Source organism: Phalacrocorax carbo, chromosome 26 (assembly GCF_963921805.1).
Source record: "Phalacrocorax carbo chromosome 26, bPhaCar2.1, whole genome shotgun sequence".
In the NCBI taxonomy this organism is placed as follows: Eukaryota; Metazoa; Chordata; class Aves; order Suliformes; family Phalacrocoracidae; genus Phalacrocorax; species Phalacrocorax carbo.
Window position 1 is genome coordinate 5,439,301 of NC_087538.1, and position 15,971 is coordinate 5,455,271.

Below are 15,971 nucleotides of genomic sequence, written 5' to 3' on the forward strand. Positions count from 1 at the left end.
GGTGGGGAATGCTGCCACTGAGGACTAGACTGAGGTACTTGATGCCTTCTTGGCCTCAGTCTCTAGTAGACTGGCTGTTTATCACCAGGGTAGTAATGGTTCACCTTCAGTGTGCTCACCAGGCATATACAGGATGAGCAGGGGATCAGGCCCAGACACTGCAGGTTCTGCCTGACCAACCCAGTCTCCTTCTATGACCAGGTGACCCACCTAGTGGATGAGGGAAGGGCCGTGGATGTTAGCTACCTGTACTTCAGTAAAGCCTTTGACACTGTCTCCCACAGCATTATCCTGGAGAAGCTGGTGGTTCCTAGCTTGGACAGGTGTACTCCTTGAGTACAAAACTAGCTGGATGGCTGAGCCCCAAGAGTAGTGGTGACAGAGGTTAAACCAAATTTGTGGCTGGTCATGAGCGCTGTTCCCCAGGGGTCACCTTTAGGACTAGCCTTGTTCCATGTCTTTATCAATTACCTGAATGAGGGGACAGTGTGCCTTCAGTAAGTTTGCAGATGATACCAAGTTGGGCGGGAGTGTTCATCTGCTTGAGGGTAGGAAGGCTCTGCAGAGGGATCTGGACAGGCTGGACCCATGGCCTGACGTCAACTCTATGAGAATTAACAAGGCTGAGTGCCGGGTCCCGTGCTCGGGTCACAACGACCCCATGCAATGCTACAGGCTTGGGGAAGAGCGGCTGGAAAACTGTGTGGCAGAGAAGGACCCGGGGGTGCTGGTTGACAGCCGGCTGAACGTGAGGCGGTGGTCTGCCTGGGGTGGCAGGGAGGCCGATGGAGTCCTGCCTTGTATCAGAACTGTTGTCAGCCTAAGGCATAGTATATCAGTTCAGTCAAAGGAGGTTTCTAAGTAAATGGATCAGCTTGAAACACAACACATCCTTTACAGCTTAAGTGAGTAGAACACTTAAACACTATTAACAGCTATTTATACTAAAAATCTGATCAAAATGGTACCACACTAAACATTCTTGCTGGTGTTAGAAAAAGCCTCATCCCTTCCTTACGGCACTGCTGCAGGGAGATAACCCTATGAGACTGCAGGGCAATGCTATAGCGTAACAAGAATCTATGCTTACCGATTCACCACCACAGCTACAGCTCTTTCGCTGCTGCTGCACATCATGCTTACGCAATGAAGCCCAAAGTGTCAAACCTAAAGGAATAAAATAGGGGAACTCAGCTGCCCTTCTGAAGGCAGGCTGCCCGGGGTGAGGGGGGCAGCCGTGCGTCGGGGCACAGGGCAGCCAGGCAGACCAGATGCCAGCGGCTGCCCTGCAAAGGAGTTGTGCGCTGCTGAGCCTTGGGCTTCGTTGGCTTGGCAGCGCCTCGCCTCGCCACTGCTCATCCTGCGTAAGCACGAGGCTTCAGCGAGCACAGAACAGGAGGCCAGGGGAAGCGGGGGGGAGGAATGTCACCGGGGAAAAAAAGTCATGCAGGGGGGCCATCTCAGGGGACAGCGTCTGGGAGGGCACAGACACACGCAGAGGGAGGGCGGGGGAGGAGGCGGACACTGCCGGACAGGGGCATGTCTGGGCAGACACGCCATGGGGAACATGCATGGGGATGACTGACACCAGGGGGGTCCCCCCAGGATAATCCACAACGGGCAACTCACCTGGGATAACCTGCAGCAGATGATCCGCTCCAGATAACTGACGCACTGCAGAAAACCCGTTCCAGACAAGCCCCAGAAATGCCCTTCCAAATGCAGGTGTTTCACACCTAGTAATCTCCAAATTAGGATTTTCATGGTGTTTTTTTCTTTATAGGGTTGGGTTGGTCAATTATTGCTTTGGGGTGTTGGGTTTTTATGTTATCTTTGGGTTGTGTTGTTTTCCATTTTGCTGGGTTTCTTGGGGATTTGTGGGTTGGGTCCTTTTTTTTTTTCCCCATAATATAAAACTTGGGGTTGTTCTTCAAAAATACTGTATAAAGTGGGGGGGGGGGGGGTGTTTTTGAACCACAAAAATTGGTGATTTTCAGTTTGTTCTGTGGGTTTCTTCATTTGGAGTTTTTTGTAGGTTTTTTTTGTGGTGTGTGTTTTGTCACTCCCCAGCCCACCTACCTGATGTGCGGAAAGCGGACTCCACAATCCGTAAGATTGTGAAGTAGGTATGTTTATTCAGCACGGGGGGTAGTCCCACCGAAGTCATGCATGCCTGTGTGATAGTTTGTCTTCCATTTATATAGTAAAGCATTACAGATAAATACAATTTCCCAATACGCCTATAGATATGCATGACCTTTCCCCACGTCGTATTAAAATTAGCCAAAAAAGTAGTTTCCATAAATCTTTCCCAACTGAGCTTGCACAGTGCCTCCTCGTGGTGGTGATCGGGGGTAGTAAAGATGAAGGCTGCTGGCTCCTCTTCATCACCGCTAGTAACCTTTTGGTTTTGCGCAGACTCAGTTATCTCTTGACACTTGTCCAAACTACTGTTTTACCTGTTTTAGCTGGTTCTTTAGACAATTTTCTATCCTTGTCAGGAATTTGTCCTTCGCAAGTGGATTCCAGGCCTCCTTGCTAATTATTTTACACAGCGGCTAGATAAGCGTTCCGCAACAATTAACTTTCAGCTGGATAAGCATTCAGAGATAGAACAGTTAACTTCTGGTTTTGCATCTTAAGAGCCCCTTCCCCCTTTCATACCCCCCAGCCATTTTCTTGCTTTCCAGCTGCACAAATCCACCTGGAGTTGACTCTTCCAGTTTTCTTTCCCCCAAAACTGTTTGGGTTTTTGTTAGTTTTTTTCTGTTTGCTTTGGTTCCCCCACCCCCCACCACTGCAGACCCAGACTCGAAAGGTTTGGGGTTCTTTTGTGCCCTGGCAGCAGCTCCCACTCCGCATATGCGGCCCCATAGGGGAAAATCCCCATTTGGGGGAATCAGGCCCACACTGGGATAGGAAAAGGAGAAGGCGAGAGGGGCAGCATTTGAAAGCGCATTTGTATCTTCAATTGATGGGGGGAGTTGAGGGGGGTTGTCAAATTTACAAATCCTGTGTATAAATAGGGTTTCTTTGCATTTTAACAACCTTATATAGCATAGACATTTACACTTATGTGTCTACTTACACATCCATATGCTTATGGAATACATATATTTTACACATATCTATTTAGACTCTTTACACTTACACGGAATAGCTATTTACACATACCTGTTTAGACTTACATATCAATACATATATAGAACACCTATTTAGACTAGCTATCTGCGTACTTATACTTTTCTGGCACTTTCATCTTTTTCAACTTCTCTATTTAGACATCTGCTTGGACTATGTAACACAGAGCAAGTGTAGATGCTCACTCTAGTCAGACTTCCTTCTATTTTGAATTCCTTCATAAATCCTTTTTCTACATTTTAAACACCTTTATTTTTTATTTTAAATATATGTAGACAGGCGAGTTACTTTTGTATTTTAAAATCCTGCATCTCAATGTAGAATTCTTTCTATCCTAAAATCCCTTTATACATCTATAAAGTAATAATACTTTTCAATATATATAAAATAGGAGGTTTTCTCTAATTCAGTGCCTCACACCCACGTTTGCTTCTTAAAATATTTTTCTTAATAGCCCCCTGAATTTTCCGGCATTTTTGGGCTGCAACCCCCCTTTTTGAGGGGGGGAACCCCTAGATGACCCACACACACACTGACCTGCTCCTCTGATGCATTATCAGCTCCCCCAGTGACACTGGGGTGCCCTGCATGACATCATCACCCACCCAGGACTCCCCCTATTTTATGATAGTAAGGTTGGACTAGGGGATCCCTGAGGTCCCCTCCAACCTGAGATTCTGTGATTCACCCCCAAGAAGGGCACTAAACAAGGGAATCTACTCCAACCTGCAGCTCATTACTTTAATAGTGCCATTTACAAAGGTACACACACACACACACACCCCACCCCCCAGAAAAGGGGGAGCTCTGCTAAAATCTAAAAGGTGGGGCAGCCCCCCAAACAGCTGCAGCCCCCCCAGCCCCTGTCCGCAGGCTAGCGGCCGCCCCACGGCGGAGCGGGAGCGTGCCAGAGGACGGTGTCACGTCTCTCTCGGGCTCTGCTCGGACATGTTCCCGCGCTGGGACGGGCTCCCCGGGGCGACAAACAGCCCCGGCCCCTGGGGGCCCCGACTCTCCCCACCAGGCAGCCCTCGCGGCCGCACCTGCGGGGCACCCGCTGGAGACAGAGCCGGGAGCCCCCAGGCAGAGGGATGGCCCCTTACCTTCACCACGCTTAACGACCGGCAGGCAAACCCGGGCCGGGGGGCATCTCTTGAGCATCACGAGACACTGAGAAGACATCTGAAAAACAGAAATCCCAAACTATATTTCAGCACGTGAATAAAATAGCACAGAAGAAAATGGAGGAGCTCAGTCAGCACAAGGGATAGGAAGGAAATTGAGCCGCAGCAAGATTCTGGGCAAACGGGTCATGTCAAAACACAACACCTCCTTTAAAAGCTAGAGGGACTGGAACACTTGGAAACGGTATTAAGACTAACCGATACCGTTTTGAACAGATTCTTCGCGTAACACTGAACGCTCTGGCTGGTGCTGGAAAACGTCTCATCCCTTCCTTACGGCACCGCTGCGGGGAGATAACCCCGTGAGGCTGCGGGGCAAAGTTGTACCGGAACCGGAACCTCCGCTTACAGATCCGCCGCAGCAGCTACAGCCCTCGCCCTGCCGCCGCACGTCTTGCTGCCTGGCTCCATGAAGCCTGAAGCGAAGCGTCAAACTTGAAAGAGTAACGTAAAAAATTAAGAATAAATCTCAGTAATGCACTTTGTGCTGAGAAGGCGGGCGCGTGTTTACGCACATCCAATATGAGCGTCTAGGCTCTGAAAGCTTTCCATTTTCCTTCTGCGTTCATTTAACTCACACAGCCGTTCACACCCGCCATAAGATTATCTATCTCCAAAATACACAGCAGCAACGTGACTGGGGGGTTTTGGCGTGTTATGGAGTCGGGAGGGACGTCCGCCCAGCTGCCCCGCCCGAGAGATGCTGCTGAACTGCCAGGGAAACGCGCATCGAAAGCGAGACTGAAATAAAATACTTAAGAGCGCTCCCTCAAAATACCGGCAGGAAAAAACCGCCCCCACCCCAACATTCAGTCGCCCCTCGTTAAATATTTACAACAAATACCTACCTGCTTAATTACACCTAACAAATCGTACGCTACATCTGCTCGGCAGTTACAGCTGAAACAGCGCAAGTCACGTCGTAAATCAGACGCTGTTAGCTTTTTTTAAACTTTCATTTATGACAGAAGAATCAGTGAGTGAAGAGATCCCCGATACGGTTTTACTTTTTTTGGGGAAAAAAAAATACCACAACAAAAACCACACAAATCAAATCCCCAGTGCTGCAATACATGGGGCTACCAAGAAGGACCGGCAGATATGCTAATGCGTTTGGCTGTACCGAAGCATGCAGGGGAACCGTATTTTTATGGGATCTCGACTGTTACAACTGAGAACCCAAGCACTACCAATGCCATCAACATTTGGAGTATGTGCTGCGCTTGGATCTCCGCAAGGAGCATTGATTTTTTTTATCTTAAACAAAAAATAAGGAGTAGAGGAATTAAAACGAGGCAGGCTGAGAAAAGAAGGCTCAGAGACATGGTGCGGCCCTTGGAGCCCCAGGAGGGCGTCCAGGCAAACTGCAGGAGGCTGAGTGGCAGAAGCACCGGGCAGAGACGGCAGAGGGGAAGAGAAAGGAGCGCCCCGTAGCAGAGACGGGAGGCTCGGACGTCACGACAAAGAAGGCAAGGGAGATGAGCTGCAAAAGCCAGTTGCCCAGTATTGTGTGATCATTAGTCTCCCTGCGCTTGAATTCCCGTTCCAGTGGAGCTCCCGAGTGATGCTGTGACCCTGGGGGGGGTGAAGGCAGACAAGAGACAACTTGGGACAAGGAGGAGGAACTCGGGCGACCGTCTGAGCGGAGCACAGGTGGTCTCAGGCGGCCGAGGACTGCCCAGGGGAGTCCTGGATACCGTAGAGAAACAAATGAGGGCTCTGCGACGCATGCGCTACAAGGTGGATGTGGAGCCTGAGGAAACTCTCGGGAAGGATCGTGATGAGGATAAAAGATGTCCCAAGGAAGGCAGAGAGACAGAAAAATATTTGGGGATGTAACGATTAAATCCAGAGGGGATCTGAGCTCAGTGATGAGCAACGTGGGAAAGCCAGGGAACAAATGGAGGCACAGACGGAAGGAATAAAGGACAGAATGACTGCTGTGCGCGGCACATACGGACTCGGGAAATCCTCAGATGGCGAGAGAGGGGCGCGAGTGCCGCGGCAAAGCCACCAGCGCACAGCAAGGCACGAGCAAACCCGACGACTGGGTTCAGGGGTAACAAGGGAAGGTCAAAGGCAGCTCCTGAGCTAAAACACGGTGTGGGACGCACGGCGACTGGGAGCGGAGGGGTCACGAAAGGCTTGGGGGGATAAGAGATTGAAAAGGAGACAAAATGCTACCAAAATGCTGTGGGGCACAAAGGCAGCAAATAGAATTAGAGTAGACAAAATTTTAGAAGCAAATAGGATTAAGGAAATGAGGGAAAAAAATGGTAAAAGTAGCAAAGGTCGAGTGAAAAGGGAATGTGGAAAGAAAGTGGAAAAAGCAAGGTCATTAGTGAAATAGAAGAAATAATTTATTTTAAAATCCAAAGGAATAAAATTTAACTTAGAAATAACATTTAAGAAGGGAGGGGTTATATGGAAATAAAAGAAACAATTAAAAGAGACACGTCAACCTAGAAGGGGGGTAGAAAGAAAATGGAAAAAGCGAGGGCGCTAAAGAGAGACGAGAAATAATTTTGCAAGGACAGCCGAGGGAACTGAAGCTGCTGTAGAAAGGACGCTTAGGAAGCAGTGAGTATTAGGAAATAAAGACAATCTTATGAAATAAGGACAGCGAACTAAAACAGACGTGAAAAGGAAATGTAAAAGGTGAGAGCGCTAGGGGAAAATAATTAAAGTAATTGAGAAGTAACACCACTGAACAAGCAAAAGTAGAAAATTTTAAAAGCCAAAGGATTAAGAGACAGTAATAACCAAACAATAGTAACAGAGAATTAAAACACAGGCATAAAATGTAAAAAGTGATGGTGCTAAGGAAAGAGCTGAAAATGAACAAATGACCACAGTAAAGGTGATAATAGTACACAAAAAGACCACGATAAACGCAAGGGTGGTTAGGGTACCACGGGAAAAAAAATAAAAGGGATTGAATAAGGAGTTCAGCTATCTCAAAGGGGGAAAAACATTCTTGCTTGGGAGTTTGTGGGGCTTGTGGGGGCAGCTTTAAAGGAGGCTTGAAGGGGAAGGGATATAGCCAGGCTCGCTAAAGAAGAGCCTAGGGGCGGCGTGCCGAGCTCGAGGGTGAAATCGCTATCCCAGCTCGAGCGTGTCTACCCCGATGCACGCAGCACGGATGCCGTAAGGCGGGAGATAGAAGCTGTTGTGCGGCGGGATAGCTTTGGTTTTCTTGCCGTCGCAGACATCGCAGAATCATAGAACGTTCTGGGTCAGAAGGGACCCACGAGGATTAGAGTCCAACTCCTTTCCCTGCACAGGACAACCCCAAATTCACCCCATGCCTCTGATGGTGTTGCCCTAGTGCTGCTTGATTATTGTCAGGCTTGGCGCTGTGCCTGCTTCCCTGGGGAGCCTGTTCCGTGGCCCTCTGAGTGAAAAACCTTTTCCTAATACCCACCCTAAACCTCCCCTGGCCCATCCTCCTGCTGTTCCCTCAGGTCCTATTGTTGGTCACCGGAGAAAAATGATCGGCACCTGCGCCTCCTCCACCCCTTGTGAGGAAGCTGCAGAGGGAGATGAGGTCTCCCTGTCTCTAGGCTTAATAAACCAAGTGACTTTAGCTGCTCCTAGTGCGGTTTCTCACCAGATGCGGTGGGATGCCTCGTACGATGCGAGTGCTGCGATGGATGGCTCTAATCTCTTACGAAGGGTTAGGCAAGGAAGGAGATGTGGTGGGGTGGCTCTGTACGTTAGGTAGTGTTTTGGCTGTAGAGAGCTCAATGATTGGGAGGATGAGGTTGATGGCTTATGGGTAAGGATGAGGGGAAAGGCCAACGAGGCAGGTATCCAGCTGGGGGTCTGCTGTAGACCACCTGACTGCAATGAAGAAGTAGCTGAAGAATTCTACAGGCAGCTGGCAGAACTCTCCCAATTGCTACCCCTTATTCTCATGGGGCACTTGAACTTACCAGATGTCTGCTGGAAAGAAAACGCAGCAGAGGAAACTGTCTAGGAGGTTCATGGAGCACGTGGAAGGTAACTTCCTGATGCAGCTGGTAAATGAGCCTACTGGGGAGGTGCCTCGACTGACCTGCTCTTTAGAAACAGAAGAACTGGTGGGAGATGTGGGGGTTGGAAGCCATTTTGCGCCTAGCGACTGCACCCTGATGGAATTCCTGATGCCTGGCAAAATAAGGAAGGGGGGCTGGCAAAATCTATACCGTGGACTTGCGGAGGGCAGGCTTTGGACTCTTCGGGACACTGGTTGAAAGGGTTGCTTGGGAAGAAGTCCTGAAGGGCTAAGGGGTCCTGGAAGGCTGGACGTTGAAGAAGGAAATCTGGAAGGTGCAGAACCAGGTTGTCCCTGTGTGCAGTAAGACAAACGGGCAGGAAGATGACAGGCCTGGCTGAACAGAGAGCTTTTGCGGTGGCTCGGGGGGCAGGGAAAGGAGAGTTTACTGCTTTTGAAGAATGGGTAGGCAAGTCAAGAACAGAACACAGAGCTTGTTATGCCAATCGGAGAGCAAACCAGGAAGGCAAAAGCCCAGCTAGAACTCAACTGGCCACTGTTATTAGAGATGACAAAACATGCTTTTACATATATGCTAACAGAAAGAGAGCCAAAGAGAATCTCCAGCCTCTACTGGGGGCTGGGGTGGGGAATGCTGCCACTGAGGACTAGACTGAGGTACTTGATGCCTTCTTGGCCTCAGTCTCTAGTAGACTGGCTGTTTATCACCAGGGTAGTAATGGTTCACCTTCAGTGTGCTCACCAGGCATATACAGGATGAGCAGGGGATCAGGCCCAGACACTGCAGGTTCTGCCTGACCAACCCAGTCTCCTTCTATGACCAGGTGACCCACCTAGTGGATGAGGGAAGGGCCGTGGATGTTAGCTACCTGTACTTCAGTAAAGCCTTTGACACTGTCTCCCACAGCATTATCCTGGAGAAGCTGGTGGTTCCTAGCTTGGACAGGTGTACTCCTTGAGTACAAAACTAGCTGGATGGCTGAGCCCCAAGAGTAGTGGTGACAGAGGTTAAACCAAATTTGTGGCTGGTCATGAGCGCTGTTCCCCAGGGGTCACCTTTAGGACTAGCCTTGTTCCATGTCTTTATCAATTACCTGAATGAGGGGACAGTGTGCCTTCAGTAAGTTTGCAGATGATACCAAGTTGGGCGGGAGTGTTCATCTGCTTGAGGGTAGGAAGGCTCTGCAGAGGGATCTGGACAGGCTGGACCCATGGCCTGACGTCAACTCTATGAGAATTAACAAGGCTGAGTGCCGGGTCCCGTGCTCGGGTCACAACGACCCCATGCAATGCTACAGGCTTGGGGAAGAGCGGCTGGAAAACTGTGTGGCAGAGAAGGACCCGGGGGTGCTGGTTGACAGCCGGCTGAACGTGAGGCGGTGGTCTGCCTGGGGTGGCAGGGAGGCCGATGGAGTCCTGCCTTGTATCAGAACTGTTGTCAGCCTAAGGCATAGTATATCAGTTCAGTCAAAGGAGGTTTCTAAGTAAATGGATCAGCTTGAAACACAACACATCCTTTACAGCTTAAGTGAGTAGAACACTTAAACACTATTAACAGCTATTTATACTAAAAATCTGATCAAAATGGTACCACACTAAACATTCTTGCTGGTGTTAGAAAAAGCCTCATCCCTTCCTTACGGCACTGCTGCAGGGAGATAACCCTATGAGACTGCAGGGCAATGCTATAGCGTAACAAGAATCTATGCTTACCGATTCACCACCACAGCTACAGCTCTTTCGCTGCTGCTGCACATCATGCTTACGCAATGAAGCCCAAAGTGTCAAACCTAAAGGAATAAAATAGGGGAACTCAGCTGCCCTTCTGAAGGCAGGCTGCCCGGGGTGAGGGGGGCAGCTGTGCGTCGGGGCACAGGGCAGCCAGGCAGACCAGATGCCAGCGGCTGCCCTGCAAAGGAGTTGTGCGCTGCTGAGCCTTGGGCTTCGTTGGCTTGGCAGCGCCTCGCCTCGCCACTGCTCATCCTGCGTAAGCACGAGGCTTCAGCGAGCACAGAACAGGAGGCCAGGGGAAGCGGGGGGGAGGAATGTCACCGGGGAAAAAAAGTCATGCAGGGGGGCCATCTCAGGGGACAGCGTCTGGGAGGGCACAGACACACGCAGAGGGAGGGCGGGGGAGGAGGCGGACACTGCCGGACAGGGGCATGTCTGGGCAGACACGCCATGGGGAACATGCATGGGGATGACTGACACCAGGGGGGTCCCCCCAGGATAATCCACAACGGGCAACTCACCTGGGATAACCTGCAGCAGATGATCCGCTCCAGATAACTGACGCACTGCAGAAAACCCGTTCCAGACAAGCCCCAGAAATGCCCTTCCAAATGCAGGTGTTTCACACCTAGTAATCTCCAAATTAGGATTTTCATGGTGTTTTTTTCTTTATAGGGTTGGGTTGGTCAATTATTGCTTTGGGGTGTTGGGTTTTTATGTTATCTTTGGGTTGTGTTGTTTTCCATTTTGCTGGGTTTCTTGGGGATTTGTGGGTTGGGTCCTTTTTTTTTTTCCCCATAATATAAAACTTGGGGTTGTTCTTCAAAAATACTGTATAAAGTGGGGGGGGGGGGGGTGTTTTTGAACCACAAAAATTGGTGATTTTCAGTTTGTTCTGTGGGTTTCTTCATTTGGAGTTTTTTGTAGGTTTTTTTTGTGGTGTGTGTTTTGTCACTCCCCAGCCCACCTACCTGATGTGCGGAAAGCGGACTCCACAATCCGTAAGATTGTGAAGTAGGTATGTTTATTCAGCACGGGGGGTAGTCCCACCGAAGTCATGCATGCCTGTGTGATAGTTTGTCTTCCATTTATATAGTAAAGCATTACAGATAAATACAATTTCCCAATACGCCTATAGATATGCATGACCTTTCCCCACGTCGTATTAAAATTAGCCAAAAAAGTAGTTTCCATAAATCTTTCCCAACTGAGCTTGCACAGTGCCTCCTCGTGGTGGTGATCGGGGGTAGTAAAGATGAAGGCTGCTGGCTCCTCTTCATCACCGCTAGTAACCTTTTGGTTTTGCGCAGACTCAGTTATCTCTTGACACTTGTCCAAACTACTGTTTTACCTGTTTTAGCTGGTTCTTTAGACAATTTTCTATCCTTGTCAGGAATTTGTCCTTCGCAAGTGGATTCCAGGCCTCCTTGCTAATTATTTTACACAGCGGCTAGATAAGCGTTCCGCAACAATTAACTTTCAGCTGGATAAGCATTCAGAGATAGAACAGTTAACTTCTGGTTTTGCATCTTAAGAGCCCCTTCCCCCTTTCATACCCCCCAGCCATTTTCTTGCTTTCCAGCTGCACAAATCCACCTGGAGTTGACTCTTCCAGTTTTCTTTCCCCCAAAACTGTTTGGGTTTTTGTTAGTTTTTTTCTGTTTGCTTTGGTTCCCCCACCCCCCACCACTGCAGACCCAGACTCGAAAGGTTTGGGGTTCTTTTGTGCCCTGGCAGCAGCTCCCACTCCGCATATGCGGCCCCATAGGGGAAAATCCCCATTTGGGGGAATCAGGCCCACACTGGGATAGGAAAAGGAGAAGGCGAGAGGGGCAGCATTTGAAAGCGCATTTGTATCTTCAATTGATGGGGGGAGTTGAGGGGGGTTGTCAAATTTACAAATCCTGTGTATAAATAGGGTTTCTTTGCATTTTAACAACCTTATATAGCATAGACATTTACACTTATGTGTCTACTTACACATCCATATGCTTATGGAATACATATATTTTACACATATCTATTTAGACTCTTTACACTTACACGGAATAGCTATTTACACATACCTGTTTAGACTTACATATCAATACATATATAGAACACCTATTTAGACTAGCTATCTGCGTACTTATACTTTTCTGGCACTTTCATCTTTTTCAACTTCTCTATTTAGACATCTGCTTGGACTATGTAACACAGAGCAAGTGTAGATGCTCACTCTAGTCAGACTTCCTTCTATTTTGAATTCCTTCATAAATCCTTTTTCTACATTTTAAACACCTTTATTTTTTATTTTAAATATATGTAGACAGGCGAGTTACTTTTGTATTTTAAAATCCTGCATCTCAATGTAGAATTCTTTCTATCCTAAAATCCCTTTATACATCTATAAAGTAATAATACTTTTCAATATATATAAAATAGGAGGTTTTCTCTAATTCAGTGCCTCACACCCACGTTTGCTTCTTAAAATATTTTTCTTAATAGCCCCCTGAATTTTCCGGCATTTTTGGGCTGCAACCCCCCTTTTTGAGGGGGGGAACCCCTAGATGACCCACACACACACTGACCTGCTCCTCTGATGCATTATCAGCTCCCCCAGTGACACTGGGGTGCCCTGCATGACATCATCACCCACCCAGGACTCCCCCTATTTTATGATAGTAAGGTTGGACTAGGGGATCCCTGAGGTCCCCTCCAACCTGAGATTCTGTGATTCACCCCCAAGAAGGGCACTAAACAAGGGAATCTACTCCAACCTGCAGCTCATTACTTTAATAGTGCCATTTACAAAGGTACACACACACACACACACCCCACCCCCCAGAAAAGGGGGAGCTCTGCTAAAATCTAAAAGGTGGGGCAGCCCCCCAAACAGCTGCAGCCCCCCCAGCCCCTGTCCGCAGGCTAGCGGCCGCCCCACGGCGGAGCGGGAGCGTGCCAGAGGACGGTGTCACGTCTCTCTCGGGCTCTGCTCGGACATGTTCCCGCGCTGGGACGGGCTCCCCGGGGCGACAAACAGCCCCGGCCCCTGGGGGCCCCGACTCTCCCCACCAGGCAGCCCTCGCGGCCGCACCTGCGGGGCACCCGCTGGAGACAGAGCCGGGAGCCCCCAGGCAGAGGGATGGCCCCTTACCTTCACCACGCTTAACGACCGGCAGGCAAACCCGGGCCGGGGGGCATCTCTTGAGCATCACGAGACACTGAGAAGACATCTGAAAAACAGAAATCCCAAACTATATTTCAGCACGTGAATAAAATAGCACAGAAGAAAATGGAGGAGCTCAGTCAGCACAAGGGATAGGAAGGAAATTGAGCCGCAGCAAGATTCTGGGCAAACGGGTCATGTCAAAACACAACACCTCCTTTAAAAGCTAGAGGGACTGGAACACTTGGAAACGGTATTAAGACTAACCGATACCGTTTTGAACAGATTCTTCGCGTAACACTGAACGCTCTGGCTGGTGCTGGAAAACGTCTCATCCCTTCCTTACGGCACCGCTGCGGGGAGATAACCCCGTGAGGCTGCGGGGCAAAGTTGTACCGGAACCGGAACCTCCGCTTACAGATCCGCCGCAGCAGCTACAGCCCTCGCCCTGCCGCCGCACGTCTTGCTGCCTGGCTCCATGAAGCCTGAAGCGAAGCGTCAAACTTGAAAGAGTAACGTAAAAAATTAAGAATAAATCTCAGTAATGCACTTTGTGCTGAGAAGGCGGGCGCGTGTTTACGCACATCCAATATGAGCGTCTAGGCTCTGAAAGCTTTCCATTTTCCTTCTGCGTTCATTTAACTCACACAGCGGTTCACACCCGCCATAAGATTATCTATCTCCAAAATACACAGCAGCAACGTGACTGGGGGGTTTTGGCGTGTTATGGAGTCGGGAGGGACGTCCGCCCAGCTGCCCCGCCCGAGAGATGCTGCTGAACTGCCAGGGAAACGCGCATCCAAAGCGAGACTGAAATAAAATACTTAAGAGCGCTCCCTCAAAATACCGGCAGGAAAAAACCGCCCCCACCCCAACATTCAGTCGCCCCTCGTTAAATATTTACAACAAATACCTACCTGCTTAATTACACCTAACAAATCGTACGCTACATCTGCTCGGCAGTTACAGCTGAAACAGCGCAAGTCACGTCGTAAATCAGACGCTGTTAGCTTTTTTTAAACTTTCATTTATGACAGAAGAATCAGTGAGTGAAGAGATCCCCGATACGGTTTTACTTTTTTTGGGGAAAAAAAAATACCACAACAAAAACCACACAAATCAAATCCCCAGTGCTGCAATACATGGGGCTACCAAGAAGGACCGGCAGATATGCTAATGCGTTTGGCTGTACCGAAGCATGCAGGGGAACCGTATTTTTATGGGATCTCGACTGTTACAACTGAGAACCCAAGCACTACCAATGCCATCAACATTTGGAGTATGTGCTGCGCTTGGATCTCCGCAAGGAGCATTGATTTTTTTTATCTTAAACAAAAAATAAGGAGTAGAGGAATTAAAACGAGGCAGGCTGAGAAAAGAAGGCTCAGAGACATGGTGCGGCCCTTGGAGCCCCAGGAGGGCGTCCAGGCAAACTGCAGGAGGCTGAGTGGCAGAAGCACCGGGCAGAGACGGCAGAGGGGAAGAGAAAGGAGCGCCCCGTAGCAGAGACGGGAGGCTCGGACGTCACGACAAAGAAGGCAAGGGAGATGAGCTGCAAAAGCCAGTTGCCCAGTATTGTGTGATCATTAGTCTCCCTGCGCTTGAATTCCCGTTCCAGTGGAGCTCCCGAGTGATGCTGTGACCCTGGGGGGGGTGAAGGCAGACAAGAGACAACTTGGGACAAGGAGGAGGAACTCGGGCGACCGTCTGAGCGGAGCACAGGTGGTCTCAGGCGGCCGAGGACTGCCCAGGGGAGTCCTGGATACCGTAGAGAAACAAATGAGGGCTCTGCGACGCATGCGCTACAAGGTGGATGTGGAGCCTGAGGAAACTCTCGGGAAGGATCGTGATGAGGATAAAAGATGTCCCAAGGAAGGCAGAGAGACAGAAAAATATTTGGGGATGTAACGATTAAATCCAGAGGGGATCTGAGCTCAGTGATGAGCAACGTGGGAAAGCCAGGGAACAAATGGAGGCACAGACGGAAGGAATAAAGGACAGAATGACTGCTGTGCGCGGCACATACGGACTCGGGAAATCCTCAGATGGCGAGAGAGGGGCGCGAGTGCCGCGGCAAAGCCACCAGCGCACAGCAAGGCACGAGCAAACCCGACGACTGGGTTCAGGGGTAACAAGGGAAGGTCAAAGGCAGCTCCTGAGCTAAAACACGGTGTGGGACGCACGGCGACTGGGAGCGGAGGGGTCACGAAAGGCTTGGGGGGATAAGAGATTGAAAAGGAGACAAAATGCTACCAAAATGCTGTGGGGCACAAAGGCAGCAAATAGAATTAGAGTAGACAAAATTTTAGAAGCAAATAGGATTAAGGAAATGAGGGAAAAAAATGGTAAAAGTAGCAAAGGTCGAGTGAAAAGGGAATGTGGAAAGAAAGTGGAAAAAGCAAGGTCATTAGTGAAATAGAAGAAATAATTTATTTTAAAATCCAAAGGAATAAAATTTAACTTAGAAATAACATTTAAGAAGGGAGGGGTTATATGGAAATAAAAGAAACAATTAAAAGAGACACGTCAACCTAGAAGGGGGGTAGAAAGAAAATGGAAAAAGCGAGGGCGCTAAAGAGAGACGAGAAATAATTTTGCAAGGACAGCCGAGGGAACTGAAGCTGCTGTAGAAAGGACGCTTAGGAAGCAGTGAGTATTAGGAAATAAAGACAATCTTATGAAATAAGGACAGCGAACTAAAACAGACGTGAAAAGGAAATGTAAAAGGTGAGAGCGCTAGGGGAAAATAATTAAAGTAATTGAGAAGTAA

General features: G+C 49.1%; 1 protein-coding gene and 2 long non-coding RNA genes across 3 annotated transcripts in view; 1 reads left to right on the forward strand and 2 right to left on the reverse strand.

The window, feature by feature from the left end:
• LOC135317527 (protein PRRC2A-like) overlaps positions 1-336 on the forward strand; it is a 10,715-nt gene extending 10,379 nt beyond the window's left edge. Inside the window, 1 exon segment of the mRNA XM_064473819.1 lies at positions 202-336. Coding sequence (XP_064329889.1) covers positions 202-336 — 135 coding nt within the window.
• Positions 337-3,868: 3,532 nt separating this feature from the next.
• On the reverse strand, positions 3,869-5,138 carry LOC135317666 (uncharacterized). The gene is made up of 2 exons (XR_010376413.1): positions 4,524-5,138; positions 3,869-4,323 (listed from the first exon to the last, which is right to left on the reverse strand). It is a non-coding gene; the product is annotated as an uncharacterized LOC135317666 (long non-coding RNA).
• Positions 5,139-12,813: 7,675 nt separating this feature from the next.
• Positions 12,814-13,828, reverse strand: LOC135317667 (uncharacterized). Its single transcript, XR_010376414.1, has 2 exons — positions 13,469-13,828; positions 12,814-13,268 (listed from the first exon to the last, which is right to left on the reverse strand). It is a non-coding gene; the product is annotated as an uncharacterized LOC135317667 (long non-coding RNA).
• Between the last annotated feature and the right edge of the window lie 2,143 nt (positions 13,829-15,971).